This window comes from Spermophilus citellus (assembly GCF_964194105.1).
Source record: "Spermophilus citellus genome assembly, chromosome: 12".
NCBI lineage: Eukaryota > Metazoa > Chordata > Mammalia > Rodentia > Sciuridae > Spermophilus > Spermophilus citellus.
The window spans coordinates 7468376-7487627 of NC_138198.1; the positions used below are offsets into that span (position 1 = coordinate 7468376).

The 19252-nt window shown below is 55.1% G+C and overlaps 1 protein-coding gene across 6 annotated transcripts in view; it reads left to right on the forward strand.

Moving 5' to 3' along the window:
- FGD3 (FYVE, RhoGEF and PH domain containing 3) overlaps positions 1 to 11211 on the forward strand; it is a 43788-nt gene extending 32577 nt beyond the window's left edge. For 5 of the 6 annotated variants that reach the window (XM_081262729.1, XM_081262727.1, XM_081262728.1 and 2 more), the window contains 4 exons: positions 4840 to 4962; positions 7614 to 7754; positions 9489 to 9629; positions 10307 to 11211. In XM_081262729.1, the coding sequence (XP_081118855.1) occupies positions 4840 to 4962; positions 7614 to 7754; positions 9489 to 9629; positions 10307 to 10585 (684 nt within the window). In that variant the 3' untranslated portion in view covers positions 10586 to 11211. Of the gene's footprint in view, positions 1 to 4839; positions 4963 to 7613; positions 7755 to 9488; positions 9630 to 10265 lie in introns of all 6 variants that reach the window. The other variant, XM_081262732.1, reaches the window with a different exon arrangement.
- The last annotated feature ends 8041 nt before the right edge of the window (positions 11212 to 19252 follow it).

Genomic DNA, 19252 nt, shown 5'->3' on the forward strand with positions numbered 1-19252 from the left:
ATCGTGAATTGTGCTGCTATGAACATTGATGTAGCAGTGTCCCTGTAGCATGCTCTTATTAGGTCTTTAGGGAATAGACCGAGAAGGGGAATAGCTGGGTCAAATGGTGGTTTCATTCCCAGCTTTCCAAGAAATCTCCATACTGCTTTCCAAATTGGCTGCACCAATTTGCAGTCCCACCAACAATGAACAAGTGTACCCTTTTCCCCACTGGAAGGTGATCCTCAGGGTTATACAAAATTACATACAAGAGGAAGTCAGGGGTAAGGGAAGAATAATACAAGTGGAAGAAAAGATTTACAGTAGAGGGGGTAGAGAGAGTAGAGGGGAGGGGAGGGGAGGGGAGGGGGGATAGTAGAGGATAGGAAAGGCAGCAGAATACAACAGACATGAGTATTGGCAATATGTAAATCAATGGAAGTGTAACTGATGTGATACAGCAATCTGTATACGGGGTAAAAATGGGAGTTCATAACCCACTTGAATCAAACTGTGAAATATGATATATCAAGAACCATGTAATGTTTTGAACGACCAACAATTAAAAAAAAAAAGAAAAAAAGAAAAAAAAAAAAAAGAGGATGTCAAAGAATCCCCGTGGGGACAGGGCCACCTTGTGGTGAAGAGCAGGGAAAGGCTGGGAGGAGAAGCACATACCTCTTTGGTAGGATGACATCACTTCCCACTGTGGAGCCCTGGCCAGGTAGGCCTGCCTGGGTGGCCTGGCTGGTGTCCTCCCCTTCCTGGGGACCTGAGCTTTACCAGGTCTCATGGGGTGTGTGATGGGCGTCAGACAACCCTGTGGAAGTTCCTGAGGCTTCAGGGAAGGCTGGGGCCTTTCAGGGGTGGGACGAGGAGGCGAAGGGGGAAGCTCAAGACAAGCAGGCCAGAGGAGAGACCCCTTCCTCAGTGGCACTGCTGCCTGCCCACACAGCAGGCATCCTGGGGTCAATTCTGTTGAAACTCAGGAAAGTCAGAGGGTGGTACCGGAAACCAGCAGGGAAACGAATGTCTAAGCTCCCCGCTGGCTGCCTGGCTCAGCTCTTGTCTGGTTGTACCTGTTTCCTGCCCTGCTCCCTGAGATGCCCTGGACTCCCTGGCTCTGCCAGGCCCCAAGCCTTTGCCCCTTTGTGTGCTCTGCCCACACTTATTGTGTGAATCAGCTCATGGGCAACTTTTCATATTGCTCAACGGTGTGAGTGAGGCTGGTGGTACCCAACCCATGTGGTTCCTGGTCCCTTTCCTGGAGGATTTATAGGGATGTATGGGAAGCAGTGGGTACTTGTGGGTGTGTGGCTGCACCCACAGACTGTCCTGCCAGAAGGGTGCGTGCTCACAGTCAGCAGGGGACTCCACAGCTCACACAACTGTGTGCAAACACTCCCAGGCAGCCCACATCTTCATGATGATGCCCTGGACGAGATCCAGTCTTCAGCCTGGGATGGGCCTCAGGAGGCATCACTGGGCACTAAGGCATCTGAAAGCCACTTGTTTAGTGCTAGGGATTGAATCCAGGGACACTTTACAACTGAACGACATCCACAGCCCCCACTTTTTTTTTTCAGACAGGTTCTTGCTGAGCTGCCAAGGCTAGTCTCGAACCTGCAATCTTCCTGCCTTAGCCTCTGGAGTAGCTAGGATTGCAGGCACCCTGGGAAGCCACCAGTTTCTTATTTGTGCTGCTTTCCCTGGGGCTGAGCCCCTACGCCATGGAGATGGGACCCCCAATGTCCTAGAGATGGAGAAAAAGCAGAAGTGGGTGGGGTTGTGGTCAAGTGGGTGAGGAGGACTGGGTTGTTTGTAGGAATAGCCACGCTTAGGGCTGGCCCAAGGGGCATTGGTATGGGGCAGGTGGAACAGTCCACGGCGAGGGCTAACTGGGGGTCAGTGCCCAGATCAGAGGTGTTCTAGCTGGAAGGAACCAGAAAGGTCATGTTTTAAAATGGTTTACCCTGCAGAAAGACACAGACTCAGAATTGCCAAGGATTGAGGCCTCAGGCAAGTGTTGACCTTCTCCAGCCTCAGTTTCCCCTGGCAGGAGACATCAGGGAAGCTGTTGGGTGCCTAATATAATAGGCGCTTCAATGCCTGCCCACCTCCTTACCTCAATCCATGTCTGGCATCTCCCTGGGTAAGACTATGGTCACTATGGTACTCGCGGCCAAATGACTGCTTGGTCTACCTCACTTGCCTTCTCCTGCCCAGGCTCAGCCTTCTGCGGGTTCTATAGCATTCACCCCATGACAGCCAGGTTCTTGGGGTCACAACTGCAGTTCTGTTCTCCTCATCTTTGTCCCTTCACCTGCACCAACCTGGGGCCTGCCCCACCTCCAACAATAGGCCTACAGCTGAGGCATCCCTGCCCCCAGTAGGTATCACTGTGTGTTTCCCATGGGTGTCTCCACCCCCACCGCATCCCCAGCAGAGCTGAGCTGAGCTGAGCTTTGGGTGAGACCTGGGATGGCTCAGGGTGCGTCTGTCGACCTGCACTGAGCAAACAGGGTGGGACATATATACGCACAGTGGGCATTTACAAGGTTCTCAAAAGAAAAATTTAATTCTGACACCGAAGAGTGATCTTTGCTCCAGAATTCCAAACTTAAGCTTTTTCTTAGCATATGTAGAAAGGAAAATGAATCTACCCATGGTACAGTGGTTTCATTTCCTGGGCTGAGATGTCTTCAGAGGTACTGTCGCTCTAAGACCCTCTTTCCAAGGAGAAGCCAAACCCCAACCAGGAAGTTTTGTAAGGGGCCCCGCAGAACTCAAAGCCTTCCTCATTCTGCAAAAGTCCCCTTGTGTCCACAGAAGCTCTAAAAGTCAGAGTGCCAAAGGTCCCAGGGTGCCAGACCTACTGTGGGTGGTGACACCCAGACCCAAGGCACCAGCAAGGACCCCACCCTGGCCACCCTTGTGCCAAGGACTCCCTCACAATGTGGGACTTGCTTTTCCTGGAGGAGGCCCACCCTGTGCTCCAGGAAACAGCCATCCCAAGAGGAGTAGAGGGGCCCGGCCTGGCTTCTGCTGGCCACCTCCTGTAGGAAAGACCCTGTGCCGTGCCCTTGGCTTGTGTCCACCTGGATTTCCCATGCTGTGTCATTCCGCTGTCTGATGTAACTGATGTGACTCCCTGAGGGCCACTGATTGGGGTCTGAGTCTGTCTTATGGAGTTCTCCCCCCGGTTCCCTGATGTGCAGCTAACTCCAATGAAGAAGAACTGCTTAGGGAACACCCCTGTTGGCCCTTGGTGGAGACCAACTTCTGGGTCGATGTTGGCACATTTTGGGTGGTTTGGGTGGAGTTACTTGACCAGTTACTTTCCAACGTCCTGGAAAGACTTGGGTCCAGCTTTCGGACATCCTGACACCTGTGCAGAGAATCTGAGCCTTTTCCTTGCGTCAAACTGCCTGGTAACCTCATCCAAGAGGGGAGTGTGGCTGACCAGTAGACTCATCCCTGGCCACACAGGTGGCTTCCTCCCCCTCTGGCCACCTGGTCACTGCAATCTACAAATCAAACCAGATCTCTGTGTTGGGGAACTAGTGTGGCCAGGGGCAGAGCCTCCTCAGGGAAGGGCTATGGGCCTCAGTATGTAGGAGCCAGGAAGTGCTGGGGCCCCTGTCCTAGGGCTTGGCTTAGCTCTATGGGCTGACCATGGCAGACTTGCCTGATGATGTCCCCAGCCCTGAGTAGGCCTCCTTGCCCGAGGAATTTTCTTCTGAACTTTGGCTGGGGCTGGGCCTCCACTGATCCTGGGGGCTGAGCTGTTGGCCACACGCCCCAGCATGTCACAGCCTTCTCTCCATCCCCCGATTCCCTGATGGCCCCACAGCTTCCTGGGTTCTCAGCTGCCTACTGGGTGCCATGGAAGGGTCCTCTACCCTAGGTCCCTGAGAGTCACAGGTCCGAGCTGTCTGGCCACCTGACTGCCAACCACTCCTTCCACCTGGGCCTTTGATTTCTCACCTGAGAAAGAGGAACGTGGGCACCCTGAAGGTGGGCAGGGGACAGAGGCTGCAGAGCCATGGCAGACCTCGGGGATGGCCCCCTTCCTCTATGCTGTCCTTTTCCTTCTCACTGTCCGTTCCTTGCCCTGGGCCTCAGTTACTCACTCCACCTTACAAATGAGGAAATTGAAGCTCAGAAGAGAAGTGACTCATCCAGGGCCTCTTGGCTGATGAGGGCCAGGGTAGGAGCCTGGGGACTGTCACTGGTCATAGTCAGACAGGGAGACTGAGGCTCAGCTGCAGTCTCGGTAAGGCTGCTCCTGTCCTCCATGCCACCAACCTCTCTGGGAAGTTCAGGTAGCATTGCAGGAGACAGAATGGGGAATCGAGCCCTTGAGCAGGGCCTGGGCTCGCCCGGTTTCCTCTTGTGTGCTCCCACACGCTCCCACACTGATACACAAACACATATGGATGTTTTAGGCACGTGGCAGAGGGAGGACCTGCCTGAGTGCCCAATTCAGAGCTGGATGAAAGATGGACTCAGAATCTCCAATAGCTGCAGGGTTGGAGGTGGGGACACCCGGGTCCCTGGTGCCACATGCCATCTGTGCAGACTGCCATCTAGTATGCACCATTTCCCTCCAGCCTTGGCTCCGTTGATATTTTTTCTCAGACACACCAGATAGTCACTGGCTGAGTTGTTCCAAACATAAAGTTCTTGATCCATTTGGAATATTGCTTGGTGGGATGTGATGCACTGGGGTGGACCCTGGGGGTCAGCGCAGGAAGGGGGATCTGGCCTCCTTGACTCTTTAGCTCATTCCACTCCTCAATGGGGCAGTGTGCTGCAATACATTCATCGAAGCTGATGGCACCGTGTGCGTCTTTGTAGCTCGAGTCCAGAAAACTCTCCTCAAAGGCCAAGCGTGACAAGGAGAAGCAGAGCTGCAAGAGCTGCGGTGAGACCTTCAACTCCATCACCAAGAGGAGGCATCACTGCAAGCTGTGCGGGGCAGTGAGTGCGGGCGAAGGGGAGGGAGGGACACCGAGCAGGGGTCCCTTGCCAGGTGCTCACAAGTCCTCAAGAGCAGGAGCTGAGCCCTGCCAGCCAGCGGCAGATGCTGCGCATGCGTGCAGCTGGTGAGTTCTCAGAACCACGTGGCCGCCCCATAAGGACACCTCCAGATCCCGCCTCTTGGACGCAGATGTCCTTGAGCATGAGATTGTCCCTCTGCAGTAGAAGCTTAATCACATTTCTCCTGTCAGCTCCAGTGTCTGACAAACATTCTTTGCAACTGAAAAGACTTTGGAGTTGGAACCACAGCGCCCCTAGCTGGGCGACCTTGAGCACAAAGGGATGGTAGTGTCCTTGCACGAGGAGCAGAGGAGGGACTGGAGGGGAGGGGTGTGGCCAAGGTGGAGCGCTCTCCCGCTGACCTCCGCCCCAGTGCCCAGGGCCCCTGTGAAGAGGGACATCTCTGACAGTCCCCCACAAACACCCACACCATCTCCATCCCTCTTCACTCACCTCCAGATCCCTTGCTCCTGAGAGTGGACTGTCGAAGCATGTAAGTGTCCCTGAGGAGCAGGTGCCCTGGAGCGCACCTGTAATCCCAGTGACTCCGGAGGCTGAGGCAGGAGGTTTACAAGTTCAAGGCCAGCCTGGGTAACTTATTGAGACCCCGTCTCAAAGTAAAAAAATAACAGGGGCTGAGGTTGTAGCTCAATGATAGAGTACCCCTGGGTTCCGTCCTCAGTACCAGAGGTAGGGGAAGGAGGAAGAAACCAATGATTCAAGTATTTTTAGGTTAAGGTATTAAAATTACATCTGTTAGCAAGTGGATCTCACCACAGATGACTTGGAGATGTTTTTTCAAAGAGTGTCAACAGTCTGTTCCTTGCAGGTGTTCCTTGTCACATCTTTATGTAAAACCTTGCCATGCTGGCCAGGGTCTAGAAGAGGAAGGAATAAATGGATGAGTCCTTGGATGGGTGGGTGGGTGAGTGGCTACATGGATGGATGGATGATAGACAGATGGGTGGTGGGATGGATGGAAGGGTGAATGGCTGAATAGTTGGGGAGAAGGGTGTGGGGAGTACAGGATGGCCCACAGGCTGTGGCTCAGGCCCAAGCTGTGCCTGGGTCAGGGAAGCCAGCAAGGTCAGGTGGAAGATGGAGCTTCTGGAAGGTTTGTACTGTGGGTTCCTGTGCTGGCGTCTTGGTGGAAAGGAGATGGGAGACAGCTGGAGTCTCTCGTGAGGAAGGAATGGAAGAGGATGTGAGAGGCGCTTATCCAGAGCCTGGGCTGCGTGGAAGGGAGGGAGGAGCCCAGGTCAGCTGACTGATGGGGAGTGGGGAGGGGCCTGGCATCTGACAGTGCGCAGGACAGGGTGGGAGGGCTCAGCTGGCTGTGCCCAGGGAGGGAGCCGTTAGGAGCCCCAGTCTCGATGAGGGTCAGGAAAGCAGGGGAGATGGCCCAGAGAGGAGTGAGCATCTCAGGAGGGGTGGTTCCACGCTGCAAGGGCTCACAGGTGCTGAGTCCAGCATCATCCTTGACCACAGGGAGGCCAAGTTTGGTGTGACCCAGGCAATGACAAGTCAGGGCATGCAAATGCCCAGGGTTGAAAAGAGAAGGGGGTGCTGAAGTGGGGGAGTGCAGAGAGCTGGGTCAGGAGGAGAGGCTCGTGTTCTGGGGAGATGACCCAGTACAGGGAGGAAGACGGAGGCGGGAGAGACAATGGGACAAGGCCCAGAGAAATGGAGGAGTCTGCCAGTGGGGATGGGGTCCAGGGTAATGAGAGCTCTGGAAGAGTCCCAAAGGGGCACCCATGGGCTTCTTTCCATGTTCTTCCGTATTCCGTTTTATGCATGGATTTCCTTGTTCATGCATCATGGACACTTGGGTCACCTTTGTCTTTGAGGGATGATGGATAGTGCTGCTAGGAGCTATGCACATGTTTCTTCCAGTTCCTGTTTTTGGTTCTTTTGGTGTATGTCCAGAGGAGTTTTGCTGGTTCCTATGGTAATTCTATGTTTAATTTTTTGAGCAGGAACCTCACTGTACTATAGCAGCTGACCCATTCTACATCCCCCTGATAGTAAAAAGTTTCCAATTTCTCCATCTCACCGACACTTGGTGTGTGTGTGTGTGTGTGTGTGTGTGTGTGTGTGTGTGTGGGGCATCGGGAATTGAACCCAGGAGTGCTCTATCACTGTTACATCCCCTGACCTTTTTATTTTGAGACATAGTCTTGCCAAGGCTGGCCTCAAACTTCAAATCCTTCTGTCTCAGCCTCTCGAGTCGCTGGAATAACAGGTGTTCATCACAATGCCTGGCTATTTTATTTTTTTAATAATAGCCATCCTGAAGGGTGTGAGGTAGTTTCTCTCCTTATTTTTTGATTTGTATTTTCCTGATGACCAGTGATTTGGGGTCTTCTCATGTGCTTGGTGGCTCAGCCCATTCTTTTTGCATATAGGTCCTTGAACTCTGGGTCATCCAGGTAAGGAGGACAGGACATGGGGGCACCAGTCTTGCTCTGCCCTTAGAAGGGGTTCCTGGCCCCCTCCTCATTCTAGGCCAAGCCGTTACTTCTCCCACGGTGTTGAGTCTCTCCTTCTCCTCTGCCTGGGTTGCGGGGCCACAGGTGCTCTCTGTCTTGCAGGTCATCTGTGGGAAGTGCTCCGAATTCAAGGCTGAGAACAGCAGACAGAGCCGGGTCTGCAGAGGGTGTTTCCTGGCAGAGCGGGTGGCCCCTGCAAGTCCCAGTGCTGAGGCTCCCTCTGATTCCAAGCAGAGCACAGAGGTGGGTGGCCCTGGTTCCTCAGATTGGAAATGATGGGGAAGGGGTCTCAGTGGACTTCACAGGTCCTGGAACCGGGGAGAGCTAGTTGGAGTGATTTTGCCAATTGAAAGCAAAATATCATACAAAGTAAGTGCACATTGGGCTTCTCAGGACGGCTCAGGGTGGAGGCTTGGGAATGATTCTTATCCAGGGGTTAGATGGGAACACGTGTCAGCTCCACTCCCTGTGGCCCTGATTAGTATGGAGCTGCCCCCAAGTCCAGCACTGAGGTCTACCCGATGGCCTGCCTCCCTGCTAGTCCTTAGGACAGGCAGGTCCTGGAGGAACGTGGGAGGTCCCCTACTTCCCCTGAATTCTGAAGTCCTAGGAAATCTGAGAAAGGGAAAACATGCTTTTCCAGAAAAATGTATTGCCCTTTCTCTCCACCTGACACACTATGATGTCTACCACGCGGCCTGCGCAATGGTTTCATTAATGAGGTTCTAGGCATAAAGTTAGTTAGAAGAGATGGAAATAAAACACACAAACTCGGTTACCTTATTTCTATTGCTAGGTCCGAGACGGCTCACCTCTCTGGTTCCCACCTCTAGCCGCCCAGCAGGGCAGCGAGGATTACTCAGGGCTAGCAGGAGAGAGAGAGAGAGTGAATACGCCGGGGAGTAGCCTTTTATTGGGGAACAAGAGATTCAGGGGAGAATTCCATCCAATGAAGGTTGAGGGGGGGCTGCACTCCAAGGTCAGGGTCAGTGATTGGGTCCCCGGGGTCAGTGGTCAGGCACACCCCCACACGGATGGGCTCTCTCATCAGGAAAGGGTCGGGAAAGCTTCGACAGAGCCAAAGTGCCTCAGGCCCTTAACGGGAGTCACCCAATCACGCGTCCAGAATGGCTTCCCACAATGATGTTCTCCGCACCAGCTTCAAGAAGTTGGGTCTCCTGGGACCTGTTTATAACATTGGTTTTCCTCCTAAGGCTTCAGTTGGGTGGCCAGATAGGCTGGGGTCCATGTGTTGTTGAAGCTCCTGACCATCCTGGCTCGTAGCTGTCAGGGGTCCCTTCTCTGGGTTTTTGCTCTAAGAGGTCACAGATGTAAGGATATGAGGACCAGGGCAGAATGGAGGCCCAGTAGGATGCTCCGTGCCCTGCCCACCTGGGCCCACCTGGTTCTGCATTGTCAGTACTGACACGTATTCTGGGAGACCTGTGGAGGGTGGGCTCAGGCCTCAAAGGACCACCAGGTCTTAAGAGACCAGATCTAGCAAATGGTGTTGGAACCACATGTAGATGTCTCAGGGACTCCTCTCCAGAGCAGCTCTAGAGCACATCAGAGGACCTGTGAGTGAGGCAGGTGAGGGAGTTGTGTGTGTGTGTGGCATGGGAATTGTGTGTGTACGCTTGTGTGGTGGGTGTGCTTCTCTGTGGCATGTGGTGTGTGAAGAACTGAAACGGCAGGGTCCTTTGCATGGTGACCCACACTTGGTACTTACTGTTAGGCTTTTCTCCTGAGGTTTCGACCCAGTGGCCTCACTCCCCATGTTCTACAAACTCCTCGTGACTTTATGGCACCTGAGCCCCTCAGAATGCCTGGAGTGACCCCTGGAACCAAGTGAGGCCGGGCCCAGCCTCCCTCCAGGTGTCAGCCGCATCTCTGTGGCCAGCTCCTTCTGAGCCTCTCTGGCCCCTCAAGGGAGACACCTCTACAGTTCAGTGACCTCACCTGTCTCTGTGTTCCTAGAAACCACCCGCTGTGGATCCCCAGCCCAGCCTCATCAGCGGCCCCCTGTGGCTGTCAGACAATGGCACATCCTGGATTGAGGTATGGGCCACCATCCCCGCATCAGACCCCCGGGTGCTGGACCTGCGTGGCAGCAGCCAGGTATGTGTTCCCTGTCCCAGGTCATGTGCCTGTCCTCACAGCCCAGAGTCTCAGGCCTGTAGCACTCACAGCAAGTCTGGGTCACTCTCCTGGGGCTGACCTACTCTGTGGTCTTAGACCTCAGTTTTCCCAGCTGCCCAGAATAACCCTCCTCCCCACCCTGAGGAGACAGGGTGATGCCAGGACCCCAGAGCCAACCAGGGGATGAGGGGCAGGCAGGGTGCACAGAGGGCTGGCCCCTCCCTCCCACACACACTTGTTTGTTCACCTGTTCATTCGCCCTGGCTGGACGCCGCTGGGAGTACAGAATGTGGCAGGTGCAGCTCCAAAGCCCACAGAGCCCCTCGTTCATCAGGAACTCTTGCCCAGTCCCTCTCAGTCCCAGCTCCTGACTGCCCGTGTCACAGGGGCTGTCCTGACTCGGCTCCCTGGGGCTTGGGAATCAGAAGGAAGCCACGGGGCCTGGGGTTCTGGTGAGGTGTACAAGGCCCCCTGCCAGGGTCCTCCCAGGGGCCGCCTGTCCTGCGGTCGAGGGCAATGCGGGCATGTCCACAGGCCCCTCCGGCTCAGAGTTGGCCTGGCACTGGGCATGGCAGTCTAGGGGCCTGCTCAGGTGGTGACCCTCTCTTGCTGCAGGATGGCCAGCTGCCGCACGCCGTCCCTCTGTCTGGCTGCAGGGTGGGCCCTCCAGACCCCGAGGAGGGACTGACAGCGGGACACCTGTGGAAGCTGCAGCAGGGTCAGCAGCGCTGGTACTTCAGGGCCTCCTCCAGGGAGCTGCAGCAGAGCTGGCTGGGAGCACTGCGTGCTGCTGCCCTCGGGGACACCACCCAGGAGAGTCCTGGTGCCCCGCAGCCCCAGGCCCCGACCGGCGCAGCTTCTTCCTGAGCAAAGCTTTGCTCTCTGTGACAATGACACGAGGAGCTTCTCCTGGGAGGCCACGTCTGACCACATGAAGAAGTGAAGCACTGCGGGGGTGGGGCGGTGGGAAGTCCGAAGGCTCAGACCCTGGAGGGTCTCTCTGCTTTGATGAGGAGAAACTGAGGCCCGGAGAAGACCACCCGCTTGCCCAGAGTCACCCAGCAAGTCTCAGGAAAGAGCCCAAGCCTGGCTCTAGCCCAGCAGTGTGGCGGGAGCAGGGAACGTGGGCTACTGTCAAAGGCAGTGTCCTCTGAGTCGGTCCTGTGGTTGCTTTGGCTTGTAAGACAGAGGAGGCTGTGTGGGTGCTGCCCAGCGATGACCGCTTCCCACCGGGTCTGCTGTTGCTCCTGGAGTGGGCAGTGCTGCCTGGGGTCTGCCCTGGCCCCTGTGGAACTGGGCTGGGACTTGCTTCTTGGGGCTCTACCTTCCTTCTCTGCCCTCTCCGAGGCTCTGCCTCACAGCTCGCGGCCCTGTCTGAGCTACCTACGGAGGGACCAAGGGTGGACCTGCCCTGTCCCGCAGGACTCTCAGTCCCTGAACAATCACACTCAGAAACACTGCTGGGAGGCTGGCCCTGGCCCTGTGTGGTGGGCGTGGGAGACTGTGGCTGTCCCCTTCGTGGGTGGATGCCGTGCTTGTCTGTGTAAATAAACACCGGCTCGCAGCACGTGGGCTCAGCCTCAGGGCCCCCCCCCAAGGAAAGCGATGACGCAAGGGTGACAGAATTTCGTGGGCTACTCCCTGGCCCAGCAGTTCTACATCTCTGGTCCAACCAAGGGTGTTGGGGTCTTGCGTACAAGACGTGGGGGACATGACAAAGGTCATGAGGGTGGGGGTACTGTGCAACAGAGCCCTGGGCCAGCGGGAGGGGGGGAGTTAGAGACTGATGACGGCACTATGTGGGGACACCTGGGCAGATGTGGGTAGCCCACCTGGGAGGCTGAGAGGGTGGGTGGGAGCCAGAAATGGGTGATTGTCACAGGTAGATGGGGACACAGGTAAGGTGGGGCCGGGGCATAGTGAGCTGGGGTGAGGCAGAGGCAAGGTGGGGGGAACCGGCTCCTGCAGGAGACTCCTGGGCTGTGTGTGGAGTCCCTGCTACACCTGGCCGTGTGCCGGGTGCTCGATGCGCTGATGGGATGTTCTGGTCTTGCTTCGCCCTGAGGAAGCTGAGGCTCAGGAAGCAAAGCAGCTCCATGCACCCACCTAGGAGCTGGGGCCTGGTCCTTCTGACTGTCTCTCAAGCAAACGCATCAAGTGCCCCACCCAGCTTGGGCCTGGGCAGGGCTTCAGGTGCAGGAGGCATGAGAGCCCCACGTGGTGGCTGGAGCAGCCCTGATGTCACTCTCCTACTCTCGGCCTCTTCGAGGCTCACACCCTCGCTTGGGCCCTAACACGGCTCCACCTGCTCCCATAGCTGCGTTCATTCCTGCCATCTCATCACCACCCCAGGATGTTCCCACCTGAGGGGGGGAAACAGTCACGGACTGATGAAGCCTGTGAGACCCACGGAGCCATCAGCTGGAACTGGCCCCCTGGGCACAGTGACTCCCAGAGGGACTGCCGTCTGTGGGGGTTCGGAGGCTGCTGTGGGGCTCCCAGGGTGGGGCCCGTCACCCCAACCTCTGTCTCCAGCTGCAGCAGCCCAGTGGGGACGGGAAGGGAGACAGGGCTCCAGGACCTCACAGTGGCTGTGCGTGTGAACCGAGGCCAGTACTGGACAATGTGTGGGCCTGAGAGACAGAGGGAGCTTGCAGTGTTTTCTAGAGGTGAAAGAAATCCGGGGAGAAAAAGAAAAGAGAAACAAACAAACAAACAAAGGACATCCGGGTATCCTTCCTTGTGAAATACCCTGATAAATGTTAGCCGTTGCTGCAGTCTGAAATCACCATGTTCCCAGCCACCCCTGGGTGGCAGAGGGTCCAGCTCAGTCCACAGAAGGTAAAACTGCCAGGAATCAGGGGCAAGGTGCCGAAGGGCACTTAGCTCCATGTCACCGTGGGCCTGAGGCAGGGCCGGCTCTCAGGCTCTGTCACCCACCGTGCAGACCTGCCAGGTGCCAGTGGGGGCTGGTCTGGAGGCCGCAGGCTGCTCTTCCCATTTTTGCCAGGTTTAGGAGACCAAAGCTCCAGCAGGGGCAGTGAGGGGCCTCTGCCTGCAGAGCCACGAGCCTCTCCACTGCGGGTCTGTCCCCAGAATCCCCTCAACTGGACACCCCGGCAAGAGGGCTACTAGGGTCATCTGCTTCAGGCCTCCACACCCACAAGTCTGGGCGACCTGGGTCTCAGTAGTCACCTGCTCTGCCCCCATAGCCCCAGCCCAGGCACATGCCACTGCTCACCTGTGGGGCAGTGACAACTGCCACACCATGGGCAGGTGGTGGCTCCCTGTGTCTTCCCTGTCCTTCCTCCTCCTCCTCCTCCCCAAGGCCAACCCCTCCCTCACAGGCACAAGAGGCCACCCCTGGCCTGGGAAGAAGGGCCCCAGGTTGAGCTAGGAGAGGTGGCTTCTGGGGTCTCAGAAACAGGACAGGGTCCATGGTGCCCTGTGCCCATCCCAGCCCGCTGCCTGCACGGCCTTCAGGTTGGCAGCTCCTGGTGCCAGTCCAGGGACAGAGCTTAGAGGACAGGACTCCTGAGCAGAAAGGTTTTCCCCAGGTCCAAACACAGGAGAAAAAAAAGAGAAAAACAGAACAGAGGAGTGGACAGGCCCACAGCAGAGATGTTGGAGCTCAGCTTCTGCTGTAGGTAGCAGAGGCAGGTGACGGCCTCATCTGGCACACCAAGCCCAGAGTCAGGTGCTGGCTGCATCTGCAGCGTCCCCGGGAAGAAGATGCAACCCACAGTAAGGCCTGCTGCAGCTAGGTCCCCCCCGACGTAATGCCTGAGAAGAGAATCATGATTCAGAGGGTGTCTTGGCAGTAGTGAAACAGGACCAGGGAGGGGAGTACACTCACCTGGGGTCACACAGTGAGTTAAGGGCTGGCCAAGATTCACTCACTCACTCACTGTCCATCTCCTGTTGCTCAGGTGCCAGGCACTGCTGCCACACCTTCTGAGTGCCAGCCCTATGAGAGAAGCAAGTGTACTTTGGATGCCACTTGGGTTCTTGGAACAAGGGGAATTGAATGCCACCTGTACCCCTGGCCCTGCCATACTTGTAACCTTGTTTCCTCCTGCTGCCCCACCTTCAGAGCCCACAGCTTCCTTCCACCTGGCACCTGCTCTGCTCTGTGCCTGGGGCTCTGCCTGCAGGTCCTCCTTCCTGGAGGGCCTCCCCAGAGAGCCTTTGTTCCAGTCTCTCCACTTTTTTCTTTTTTCAATACTGGGAACTGAACTCAGGGCCTCCTGCATGCTGGACAAGCTACACCCCCAGCACTTTATTTTCTTTTGAGACTGACTGGGTCTTACTAAGTTGCCTGGGCTGGCCTTGAACTTGCAATCTTCCTGCCTCAGCCTCCCGAGTAGCTGAGGTTACAGGCCTGGGCCACTGTGCCTGGCTCCACTTTTTGTTTGGCTCCTTACTCTCTTGTTTAACCTGCTTCTCCAGGATGCAGCCCCTCCAGCAGAGCTTGGCACAGAGTAGGAGCAGACAGCCTTGGGAAGGCCCGTGGTCCCCCCACTGTGTCGCATGGCCTCTGGACACTTTGGGTCTGGAATCCTCATCTACTGATGGGGAAATGGAGGGTACATGAGGTCCAGCACTCTCCTGCTTCACTTCTGGGTCCCATCGACACCAGCCACACCTCCCTCTCCGAGGCCTGATTCCACCCTAGAGACAGGCACACTGAGACCCAGACAGGCCACCACTCTCCCAGGACAAGGCAGAGGGGGATTTGGACCCAGGTGGAGTAGACGCCACCTGTGCTTGTCTCCCACCCTCCCATGGAGGCAGCAGGTCATTTTGAAGCCCCAGATCTTCATACAACCCGCCCTCCACCAGCCACCTGTGGAGTCCTCAGGGCCTCTGCCTTAAGTAGGGACCTCTCCTACCTCCTGGAACCCAAGCTCCTCTGAGCAGCCTGGCCTGGCCTGGCTCTGGGCATCTGCAGATGAGTCCCCTCTAGGTCCTACAGGAGGACAACAGGGAGAGCCATGAGCCCAGCTGACAACTATGGTGACTGCATCATGACCCCGCGGCCTGATCCTTTCTGATACCTGCTCCCAGTGGGCAGGGCAAGCTGTCTGTGCAGACAGAACCTGGCACAGGGTGGTGGGGTTCAGGCCCATCCACCCTTCTTGGCATCTCCCCCTCTCCCTGGGTTGAGGCAGCCATGGTCCCTAAGGGTGCCAGGTGGCCCCTGCAGCCGCCGGTTGCCCCTGCCCACCACACCTCTCACCTGGTCACCGATCCTACATCCATTCATGAGGGAGAAAACTGAGAGGAGATGCGACCCAGCAGAGGCCACAGGCTCCTCCTCGGAGACCAGGCTCCTCCCCAACTCCAGGGATGCTGGATGAGGCTGAGGTTGGAGTCTGGGGGACCAAGGAGGGAGGCCGCTGGGTCAGGGCAGGCCTGGGGAGGCAGCTGGCCCCCACCTACATTCTGAGCATTCCATCCCAGGCCTCCAGCCTCGCTGGCCCCAGGGCCTGCCCCACCCTGCCCGCTGCCCCTGTGAGTTTCTGGGCTCTGTGCCTGCTGCCAGCCGGGAGCTCCGGCTGAGGATCCACAGTCCTCAGGAAGGCTGCATCTTAGCCACAGCAGAGAGAGCGCGGGGTTCCACGGGAGCCTCAGTGGTCTCCAGCCTGTCAGGTAGGTTTCCCTTGAACCCTGAGGGCTCGCAGGCCCCTCCCTGCTGGGCCAGGGAGCCCACACCCCATGCTGCCCTAGGGTCTCCAAGGCACCCCCCTCTCTGCTGTCCTTGCTCCTTGGTGCCTTATCTCCTCTTCACCCATGGAAGCCCTATGCTGGCCCCAGGATGGACTCAGACCTCTCTGACCCACCAGAACCATCCGAGGCTACTACGCCTGGGGTCAGGACAGCAGTGACACTCACCTCAGAGGAGAAGTGGAACCTGGGAATGGGTTGTTGGAGCTCTGAATTTCTGGAAAGTCAAGGATATACCAGGAAGTGGACTCTACCTTTTATATCCTGTGACATGGGCAGGCCAATGAGCACCCCAGTTCCCTCAGCCTCCGGGGTTGGGTCAGGATGGTCATGTGAACCAAGATGGAGGTATGTGAGTCCGTTTTTTTTTTTTTTTTTTTTTTTTTTGGTCACTGTGATAAAGTACCTGAGAAAAACGATGTAAAGGAGGAAAGATTTATTTGGGCCCCTGGTTTCAGAGGTTCCAGTCCAAGGTTGGCAAGCTCCACGGCTCTGGGTTTGAGGTGAGGAAGAGTGTCAAGATAGGAAGGGTGTGGTGGAGCAGAACTGTCACCTCCAGGCAGCCAGTAAGAGATGAGGGAGAGGAGGAGGAGAAAAGGGGAGGGGGAGGGGGAGGAGAAAAAGGAGGGAAGGGAGGAAGGGGCGGGAACTAGGTACAGTTTCCAGAGAGCACACCCCGAGGACCTACTCCTTCAACTAGGTCCCATCCCTTTCAGTTTCCGCCACCTCCCATTCGTCCACCCCAACTGAGAGTCCTCTGCTGAGGTCAGAGCCTCATGATCCAACCACCGCCCCAAAGCTCCACCGCTGAACACTGCTGCTCTGGGGACCCAGCCTCAGGACAGGGGACATTCCAGATACAGACCATAGCAGAAGGTCACATGACCTCATGGAAGGAGTGGGCTATTCCTGAGCTCAGGAAATCTTGGATCCAGAAGGAAGTGTCTCCCAGTGAGGCCCAAACAGAGGCAGAGATTTCCTCCAAAGCAGTGACGCGAACAGGTACATTTCACATAATGACTGATTTTCCGCTAACCACCGCCCTCCCCCATCTAGCAGCCACTACAGACCAGCCTGTTCCCTCCAGAAGGTTCTGCCTTGGCCATGTTTCTCCCACCCATAATCCAGGCTCACAGCATCTCTGAGAGGGGCAAAATCCTTCCTCCTTCCTGCCAGGGACAGGCCTGCCCTCCAGGAAGCTCAAGTCTTTTACACCCCATCCCCCAAAACCTCAAGCTCTGCCCACTATAAATGCTGCATGCATCCCAGAAAGTGGGCATGGCTTTCCATTTCTGTATCCAAACTCAAAAGAAATAAATCATCTACCCCCAAAATAATTCCTGTCCCCAAAGGGCATGTTGATGCTCCAATAGCCCATCCATTTCTAAGAAAGATAATTTGGGGGTTCATTCAAAGCACTCCATTTCCAAGAGTCAGGAAGTGGTCACTGGGCTGCATGAGGCCCTAAACCTTGGTCTCTGTAGGATTTAGCTGTCTTCTCTTGTAGCACCTCAGAGGAAGGGGCTAGGGTTTTCCCCCTGCCTCACAGAGGAGGACCCCACTGCTCAGCACAGGGAGGCCGGGTCTTAGGTGGACTCTCCTAGTAGCAAACTCAGCTCCCTGCATTAGAATGCAAGGAATTTAATTGGGAATTGATCCAATATGGGAGTGGAGAGCAAGGCAGAGAAGGGATGGAAGCTGATACAAGGTAGAATAAATTGACTGGTGTCCCTCAATTCCATACCTTCCTGGAACCTCATTATGTGACTTTATTTGAAAATAAGGTCTTTGCAGATGTAATCAGTTTAATCAAGATGAAGTCTCGGTTGGGGTTTGTGGAATGAGGTATTTAAGTTGGGTTTGGTGTGATTAAGCATAGCCAGGCATGGTAGAGCATGCCTATAATCCCAGTGGCTCAGGAGGCTGAGGCAGGAGGATGGCGAGTTCAAAACCAGCCTCAGCAACAGTGAGGTGCTAAGCAACTCAGCCAGACCCTGTCTGTAAATACAAAATAGGGCCGAGGATTGGTTCAGTGGTCAAGTGCCCCTGAGTTCAATCCCCAGTAACCACTACCACAAAAAGTATAGCATAGTCAGGGAAACACAGACGAGAAAGGCAAGTTGACCAGTACTCACAGAGCCCAGAGAGCAGAGGGCAGCCTGTCTTACAAGGCCACTTGGGAAAAAAGGGTGCATTTGGGACATGCATGCTCAACCAGGGCCAAGGAGCAGGAGAACAGGGCCTGTGGACCTAAGCCTCTGCTGGGGCCTGGCCGGTTAGGGAGGTGGGTTTCCTGAGACAGGGCTGGAGGGGTCAATTGGAAGGGTAGGGGCTTCACTACCCTTGAAGTGCTGGGTTACACTGTCAAGTTCACCAGAGTTAAAGCCGACGTGGTCGAGCGGTTCAGGATATGGGGCCTTATCTATCTAAAAGAGGAATTGGGTGGAGACCATCTCAGAATATGTAGGTCATGTGTGACGAGGAGGGGACCGTGAAGAAGAAGGATGCTAAGGCAGAATTCATGTGAACGAGAGTCACAACAGCCACGTTGGATTAGGAAGAGCCCGAATCCATTGGTGGGGTGTGCTGGTCAGAAGAGGGCAGGACACGCAGAGGCACACACAGGGAGGAAGCCAGAGCCATGTGATTCAGCCAGGAGCCAAGGAATACCACGGACATCTGGAAGCAGCCAGAAACTGGGAAGAGGCAAGGAAGGACCCTCCCCTGAGGCTCTGAGAGGAAGTGCCACCTTGAAGGTGCCTCCCTTGTAGCCTCCCGAACAGAGTGGATTTCTTTTCTTTTTTTAAATATTTATTTTTGTAGGTGTAGATGGACACAACATAATGCCTTTATTTTTATGTGGTGCTGAGGATCGAACCCGGGTCCCGCCCATGCTAGGTGAGCACTCTACCACTGAGCCACAATCCCAGCCCCAGAGTGGATTTCTATAATATGAAGCCATCGAATCCGTGGTAATTTTTACAGCAATCCTTGAAAATGTGGAAATGGCTTTGATCTTGGGTAACACAGGCTGGAGAGGTTCGTTCAAGGGGTGCCATCGTTTGAATGTTATTTTTTTTTTATTTATTTTTTATCTGAACAGATACAACTTTTTAATACCTTTATTTTATTTATTCATTTTTATGTGTTGAGGATCGAACTCAGTGCCTCACACATTCTAGGCAAGCGCTCTACCACTGAGCCACAAACCCCAGCCCTTAATTTGTTCTTTTTAGTTATATATGACAGCAGATTGTATTTGGACATATTGTGTATACATGGAGTATAACTTCCCATTCTTGTGGTTGTAAGTGATGTGGAGTTTCACTGGTCGTGTATTCACATAGAAGCATAGGAATATCGGAAGATGTCTGATTCATTCTACTGTCTTCGGATTCCCATGCCCTCTCCCTTCCCTTCATTCCCCTTTGTCTAATCCAAAGTACTTCTGTCCTTACCCCCAACCTATTGTGAATTAGCATCCACATATCAGAGAGAACATTCCGCCTTTGGTTTTGGGGGATTGGCTTATTTCACCCAGCATGATAATCTCCAGTTCCATTTTGGATGTTATTTATCTCCCTAAAAGGTTCATATGTTAGACATTTGACTCTCAATGTGGTGGTAGGAGGCGGGAAGTTTAAGAGGTAAAGCCTAGTGGGAAGTTCTAGGTGATTGGGGGCATACCCACAGCTGAGCTGATGCCAGGGTCATGCCCTTGAACCTCCAGAGCAGTGAGCTAAATAGACCTCTTTTCTTCACCAAGTTTGCCTGCTTCAAGTATTTGGTGATAGTAATAGAAAATGATAGAAAAAAAACCCAGTACTATAGTTTGAATTTGTCCCTACAAAAGCATGTATTGGAAACTCAATCAC